The sequence below is a fragment of the Corvus brachyrhynchos genome, unplaced genomic scaffold (assembly GCF_000691975.1).
Source record: "Corvus brachyrhynchos isolate BGI_N302 unplaced genomic scaffold, ASM69197v1 scaffold5, whole genome shotgun sequence".
NCBI classification, from domain to species: domain Eukaryota; kingdom Metazoa; phylum Chordata; class Aves; order Passeriformes; family Corvidae; genus Corvus; species Corvus brachyrhynchos.
The window spans coordinates 6,770,547-6,778,676 of NW_008238321.1; the positions used below are offsets into that span (position 1 = coordinate 6,770,547).

General features: G+C 52.0%; 1 protein-coding gene across 1 annotated transcript in view; it reads right to left on the bottom strand.

Annotated features, from left to right (window-relative positions):
• Positions 1–3,440: 3,440 nt before the first annotated feature.
• Positions 3,441–8,130, bottom strand: part of NT5M (5',3'-nucleotidase, mitochondrial) — a 29,017-nt gene continuing 24,327 nt past the window's right edge. The window contains exon 6 of the mRNA XM_017734283.1: positions 3,441–3,592. Coding sequence (XP_017589772.1) covers positions 3,441–3,592 — 152 coding nt within the window. The remainder of the gene's footprint in view (positions 3,593–8,130) is intronic.

Sequence of the window (8,130 nt, forward strand, 5' to 3'; positions counted from 1 at the left end):
CTTCCAGTGATCCCCCCAAATGCCCTCCGCATTGATCCCGCCCGTGCCCGCAGTGATCCCCCTGCACCCCGCCAGTGATCCTCCCTGACACCCCCGGTGTTCCCTCCCCATGCCCCCCTACTGATTCCCTCTACACCGCCTCAGTGATCCCCCTGCACCCCTCAGTGATCTGCCTGCGATCCCCAGGGATCCTCCCCTTACACCCCCCCAGTGATCCCCCCTGTGGTTCCACCTCCCATCCGAGCCCCACACAGGAGGTGGGGGTTGGAGGAAGGAGAGATCGTGGGGTCCCGCACCCCAAGGACAGGGTGAGGAGAAGGGGTGCCAGGAAGCATCCAGGGACCATACGAACCACCCAGAAGTCCCAGTAACCATCCAGGGATCACAGGAGCCATCCAGGGATCCCAGGAACCACCCAGGGGTCCCAGGAGCCATCTGTGGGCTGGCCGTGGCTCCCAGCCCCTCAGCACACTTGAATTGGTGTCCCAAGTCTCTATACATCCTTCTCTTTCAAGCCAAATCTGAGGGGAAAATTGCATTATTCTGTGTAAAAAACCACAGCAGGGTTTCACTGTCTCATATCCCAGCTTCCCACTATGTTGTTTTGTCATTTGGTGTCTTCAGTTTGACTTTAATGCAAATAGGGACGATATGGGCTGGATGATGGGGATGTGGTCCTTGAAATGCCATAGGGACGGATGTTTACGTGGGACCAGACTTTCTGCTCAAGGGAGGAAGCATGGCCAGCATCAGTTGGAGGGAAAGCAAGCTGGAGTGTTGGATGGGAGTCTGGGCTGGAGACTGGAGGAATTCGTAGGAAGAACAGAAGTGTGATGTCAGGGCTGGGACTGCTGTGGAGCTGGGAGAGGGAGAAGAAGGGGGGAAAAGGCTGAGAGAGCAGGGGATGTTCACCTGGAGAGGAGAAGGTGACAGGGAGACCTTAGAGCCCCTTCCACTGCCTAAAGGGGCTCCAAGAGAGCCGGAGATGGACTTTGGACAAGGGCCTGGAGTGACAGGACAAGGGGGAATGGCTTCCCACTGACAGAGGGCAGGGTTAGATGGGATATTGAGAAAGAATTCTTCCCTCTGAGGGTGAGGCCCTGGCACAGGTTGCCCAGAGAAGCTGTGGCTGCCCCATCCCTGGAAGTGTCCAAGGCCAAGTTAGACAAGGTTTGAAGCAACCTAGTCTAGCAGACGGTGTCCCTGCTCATGGCAGAGGGGTTGGAAGCAGGTGATCTTTACAGTCCTTTCCAACCCAAACCATTCTATGATTCTGTGAAGAAATGGAGCTCTGGTGTGACTTACCTGCAGGGGGAAGAGGTGACTCAGGACGGTGACTGGTCAAGACTGGGAGAGGGACGGTGATGCCCCTCTGCACCAAGCAGCTTCAGTTTGCTTCAGTGAAGTGCTGCCCCTGTGCTCAAACCACTGTACCCACACAAAGCATCGCAGCATGGATAATACCAGCCACAGTTGAGAGCTTTTATTCCTGATTTGGCTTAGACAAAATGCGTAATTTAATTTTTCATTTGAAATAGGCCTCCCTGCTCAACAGTTATAGGCTGAGGAGGACTGGGAAGGCAATTTCCTTTTTTAAACCAATTTCTTTCTGAAAACAAACAGAGGCTATTTATACATCTAATGAGAACGCTGGTAACCATTTAAATGGGGGGTATTGGCTGTTTGCTCTAAATATAGCAGATGCAATCGCTCACTTTGTTCCTACTGTCAGGAATAGATTCAGGAACTGATGCTGGAATGTGCAAAGGAGCCTGGGGGAGCCCAGGTTCCGCTGAACAGATCCCTGTGGGAAGGCTGGTGGTATTTATGGCCCTTGACTGAGTCAAGCAGGAGGCACAGGATGCTGTGTCCTTCAGATGGGGCTGAGCCAAGAGGTTAATTTCTGCCTCTTTTTAAGGGCTGTTTCTAAAGCAAGAGTTGATTCAGGGTCCATGGGGCTCATTTCCCTCAGTATTGTGCTGGTTTTATTCTCCCCTTGGCTTTCTGGAGGAGGGCAGCAATAATTGCTGGGCTGCTGGATGCCTGCCTGTGATGGTTGAGTCAGGCAGTCGTTCCAGCAGGTGACAACATGCAGACATCATTCAGTACCTAAAGTGCTGTCAATCAGCATTTCTTTTTGCCTTTCCATTCCCATTTGGAGTCTCATGTTCCCAAAGCACTGGGACACAGCTTTATCTAGTTGGGGTGTGTCCCTGCCTCTTGCCTTATCTTCCTTGTGGTAACAGCTCCTCCAGCTCCCCCAGGTGACCCACCTCTGTCCTTTGGGGCTTGTTGTGTCTCGTGGCAAGTCCAGGGGAGAGCAAAGGTGTTTTGCCATCTGGGTGGGGTTCAACAGGCTCCTACACCACTGGAGATGCTGCTGGTCGGATGAGACTGTGTGGTCACCATGTGAGTATCAGCCTGGACTAGGTCACAGTAGAACCGTGGTCTGTGGCATGACAGTGTGCTCATATCCCTGGTGAGGGCTGTGGGGAGAGGTGAGAGCAGCTGACAGGTCTGGCAGGGAAGAGAAGGTTTTTGGTGTTGTGGGTGTGCAGAGAGTGTTTACCTCAGGTGAGGGGCAGTGGTGGTGTGCCCAAATCTTCACCAGTCCTTATGGAGCTCCAAGCTGTGAGACCTTTGTCCCAAGGGGGTGACTTTGGTGACCTTTGTTATGTCCTTGTAGCGCAGTTCCTTCCAAATCCCTTTGCAGTTGTGTTGGGGTCTCCGTCTTGGATGGGAAGGCTGTGTCAGCCCATCCACTGTTCTCAGGAGGAGCTGGTGGTGGGTTGCAGTTCTCCCTAATTTTCATTCTGGATTCTTTCACCCACTATCAGTTCCTCAGCAGAAGGGTTTGAATGAGCAACCTGTGAAAACTGCATGTGAGGCAGCTAAAGCATGAACAAAGACACTTAGTGATGAATGAAATGAATAATTTCCCCCTGGATTTGGTAATAAACTTGAAGTGCAAATGATCGACCTGTTCCTCAATTTAATTGTGGCTCTTTGTATAATTCACTTGCTGGACAGGCAGTTTCTGAAATGTGTAAATGTTTCCAAACCATCTGATTTTCTGTGTACATTCATTGCTCACCCAGACATTTCATTAACGCATTATCCTAAAACCCAGCTGATCAAATAATCCATATCCAGGTTCGCTTTTGTTATTGCCTGTTTCTTTATGATACCAATGTTATTCTTTCTTCTCCTGTCATTTCTGTACAGATTGTACCTCTTGTCCTCTTCCAAAGGGAACTTTTGAGGTATTTACCACCAGTTATTTAATTCAGCACCAGGTGACTCTGTGCCTTTCACTATTTCCTTACAATGACTTGATGTTTTTATATTGATGGTCTGACATTTCACTGGGCTCCGCTTTTTGCTGTTGGACCATCTGGAGCTTGTTGTGCTGTTGCCACCAGCTCTGTTATCGTTTTTTACTATGTGGCTATCACCAGGTTGAACTTTATCTCTTCCTCCTGCTCCTGCACTGCATCATCAACTGAATTTTCTATTTCAGTCTTGCTAAGCTGCTGTGGTGGGATAAGTGTGTATTGCTCAGTCAGGGAGATGTTGTCAGGGTTGTGACCACCTGGGAGGGGGTGATAGGAACAAGAAGTTACAGCTCCAGCCTTGGCCAGGGCTGGTGGTCAGGGCACCTTTTTGTTAGGTCATTACTATGATCCTGCAACTGCTCAGGTTCGTGGCCAAGATCTCCCTAATTTTGACCAGATGGGAATTCAGTCTCGGACTCTGCCTTGTTTTCACTCCTGGGGGTGCTGATGGGAGTGGGGGGTCATTAGCCACGCTTCATTCTTTGAAACTGTGTTTTACTAGAGGGATTTAGGCCCTGCAGGTCTGTCTGCCCCAAACACTCAGCCCTTCACCCCCACATGCTCCCAGAGCTGCTGGTGCCCCAGGTGCCATTGAGATTTAAGATCCAAACAAGCAGCATCAAAGACATCCACAGCACCTCAGTGCCTCCTGGAGCAGCTGGCTGCTGGGGAAACTGGGCTGCCGTGGGAAGAGGGCTGTCATCCCATGGCCCAGGAGATGCCACCCTCAGGGAGAGCCCAGCGTGGAGGACGGAGCCTGGGACAAGAGGTGGCACAGCAGGCTTGGCCAGGCTGCCTGTAGCACCAGGTTGGGTGTCACTGCAGGGCATTGGCCTAGCCATGAAGGCCAGTGCTTCAGTGCTCCGAGCCTCAGGAGGTGAGTGGGGATGATTCAAGGGCACAGGGAGTGTCCAGTGACCTCACCGTGTTCTCCAATGCCACCCCACTGCTGAGCAAACACGGAGGCTGGCCCAGGCCACCCCGGGGGAGGCACCCTGACCACTGCGTGGGCAAAGGGAGCACTGAGGGCTCCTTGCACAAGATCAGCTACGCAGAAGCATGGATCCAGGAAAACACACAGCCGGAGAGGATGCAGCCCCCAGCCTGGCCCAGCTCCAGGTGCAGGTGGCTCTGGAGCTCACTGTCTCCGTTGGGCAGCTCTGTGCCTGTGGGGCATTCTGGTGATGAGTCCTGGGAGCTGCCAGTCCCTGCAGAATCCCACAAGATCATTTCACAGCCAGGCTTGAACACTCCAGGCTGTTTTCCACCCAGGGCAAAGGGGCAAAAGTCACCTAGCAGGAGCAAGACAGGAATATGGAGTGTGAATTTGGGGTGTCCCTGAGGAAAGCTTTGCCTGCAGAGGAAGGTGCCCTTGTTACCACTGGGCAAAAGCAGCCCTGGATCCCTGCTGGCTCCCGCTGTAGTGTGGTGAGTCAGCAATGTCCCTGCCATTATTTACAAATAATGAGTGAGGCTCCGAACACGTGCCACCAAAAACATGAGGCAGCAGCAGTTTCACTCTCAATATGCAATCATGGCCTTGAAGCAATGCTGCAGGAGCCTGCACGGGAGGCCAGGGCTCAGCTCAGGTGAGGATTTCTGTCCTGACCTCCTGGATGCATACCCAGCATGTTGGGAAGGTGTTGGAGTGGGACAGCACATGTGTGTGCCTCCCTGTGCACACACATCCCTGTGTGTTTGTACATTCCTGGATACATCCCTGGGTGCATCCTTGTGCTCTTGTATCCCTGTGCTTGTGCATCCATGGATCCCAGTGCACCACTGTCCTGCACATGCACACAGCGTGGGTGTCACAGAGGACAGATAAATTTACCTGGATGCACGTAGCAGACACTCACTGATGGGGACACATTAAGGACATAAATGAAATCCCAGCTCCCTTTCTTGGAGCCAGTCCTAATTCCCCGAAAGTGGGTCAGGCTTTGTTTGTGTGTTTATCTGGGCCCCTTCAAGTGTGGCAGAAAAAGCCATTACCTGATGCTGGAGCCCTTCAAAATGCTTCTCTTGGTTTACTTAACACAGAGGGAGAGGAAAGGAGCTTTGTTCAGACTTTGTTTTGGCACCCCAGAAAAAGCATCTGGTTAAGATTTTAGGCCATCCTTCACTTGAATTGCAAACACCATTTTGCTGTAATTGGCCTAATTACTGAAATGAGACAAAATTTATATGAGCTTTGCAAGATCAGTCAGGTGTCCTTAAAGAATAATTTTACATGGCAGAACAGTGGGTTTCTGGGGCAGCACTGACACTGTGGGAGACACATCTTGGGAAGTGGAGAAGTTTTCCTCCAGCTCCAGTGAGAAACCATTTAATCCTTCTCCTGACCTGGGGAATGGTGCATCTCTGCAGGGCTATGGCAGGAGCAGTGTTTTAGTGAGCCTTCCTCCTCCTGACCCTGAGCTCCCTGGGCCCTGGGCATCCCCAGGATACTGCCATCCCCCCCCTGGAGCAGCCTGTGCCCCTCCTCAGCCACACCAGCAGCTCCCACCTGGTTCTGGCACTGGCACCCATGGGTGGCTTGTCATAGTCACGTGTCCCTGGCCTCAAGGATCCCTGTTTGCCAAGGGCTTAATGTTTAGCTGCTAATAAACAAGGCATATCGGGGAGGTTTTGATGACCAGCTAGCTAAACTTTCCTGGGACGTTTGCTGGCTCTTGTGCTACAAACAAGGCCAGGATGTGGTGACATTCTTGTTTCAGATAAAGTTTTCATTAGAAGTTTCCCAGAGCAGGCTTCCAGCATTGCTCCAGCTCCTACTCCCTTGCTCCTGGGCATTCCTTGAGTTGGTGATCCAATGCTCAGCCATGTCCCATCCTGCCCAAAAGCTTTCTCTCCATTCTGGCGGCACACTGATTTGTCCAAGGAGGAGTTGTTTATCAGGGTTGGATTGGTTTGGGGGTTTGGCTTCAAGCACCTGTAGGGGAATCAAATAAGGTTTTCAAACAATGTCAAGGGGGAAAAGAAAAATCCTCCTTCTTGTTCTGACTTGAGAAATGAATGAACTTGTCCTTCCTGCCTTTACCCCATGGGCATTTCTCAGCAAAAACCCTGACTTTTTCCCCCAAAGGAATATGCCCTAAAGCCCAGCTCAGCAGCTGCTGCCCAGCTCAGTGACCATCAGGTGCCTATGGCTCTATCCAGCCTGGAGCCAGCTTTTGCCCATTTCTACTTTGTGGATTAGCTGAGCCCATCCTGGCTTCTCTTGTGAGGGCATCCAGCAGAGAGAGAGGCCAGAGAATCACTCAAAGCATTTCAATCCCTAACACCATCCTCTAACCCCAGTGTGGCTCAGCCCATTCATCATTGATCCAAATGCAAACAAATGTCATTAGAGAGGGACATTTGGCACTTAGATAAACACTGACCTATCCTTGCCCTCACTCCTGTGCAAAACCAGCCCTCCTGGCACTGCAGGAAGCTCTTGGGATGCTCCCACTGCCCTCCACGGCAATGGCAGCTCCTGGCAAGGCTGGGGACCGCATCTCTCCCACTCAGGGATTACACTGGGACCTGGCTGCTGGCCGGCCCGTTCCAGCATCTCTCAGCAACTGCAGAGATAATTGCAATAAGTCTAATTGTTCCTGCTGGATAACGAGTATTTTGCATCATCATCCCCAGCTGCTGAGAGCACCATCTAAGTTGCTATTTCAGGGCCGGAAAGCAGCTCCTCTGAGCCAGGAAAGGCTGAACCAGGCTGGATCTGGGCACCTGAAGCAAAGCCCCCACGCTGAGGCTCTGCTGACCACAGTGCTGGTTTGCTACCCTGCTTTGGGACAAGGCGTGAGACAGGGACTGTTCCCAAGAGGCAACCTGGATACAAAGACATGAAAACATAGGATATTCAGTGTGCTGATGAAACAGGCAAATCCCCAGGGAGTTTTGTCTCCAAATGGGCTTCTTCCAGCTGGACATGCCATTGTCCCTGTGGATGCAGAGGGCTGGAAAGGTGTGTGCACATGCATGGATGTGTATGCACACGGATGCACACAAACATACACACATGCAGGCATGCACATCCACATGAACACTTGTGTGTACACAGAGTTATTCCATGAAAACCCATGGGCCTGTTTCCCTGCCAACCCGGTGGGCTCCTGCTCCAGCCTTTCCCCAGACAGAGGAATCCAGAGAGGCTTGAACCACTCCTTTGCCCAGGCGGTCCATGTGCTCCAGAGGATGGGGGATCTCTGAGGTGCCTCTTTTGTTCCTTTTGCTAAGTTTTGTAATGTTTTAAGCTCTGTAACAGGGTTGTAAAACAGGCAGTCACAAGGTGGAGTGGGAAGATGAGCAGACAGAAACCTCTTCCCCTCAGAACCCAAGGAATCACTGGTACTGTGCAGTCACTACTCAGTGTGTGATGAGCTCTGTGTGTCCTGGTAGTGCCCCTGGTTTTGGGCAATGCCATTGCAGACAGCAGAGCTTGTCACAGCCTCCCCACGCTGTTCCATCAGGCAGACCTGCTTCGTGCTGCCAGCACACGCAGCCAGCCAGGACCACAGCAAGTGTCACCCTCTCCCCCCACATGATGGGTTAGATAAAGCATGTGGCAGGAACTCCTGACTGGGCATTGATTTCTCCTCCACCAACAAGCACTCTGCAAGACCTGAGGATCCACCACCTCTGGTCAGGGCTGCTCGAGTGCACAAGGCCGGCCTTGCAGCACGGACAGCATTTGAACAAGGCAGGAGTGCAGTGCTTCTCTCCCTGCACCCCATCTGGCACCTGGAACGGCTGCTGGTAATTGCTCAGTGCTGCAGGATGCAGTGAGCAGCCA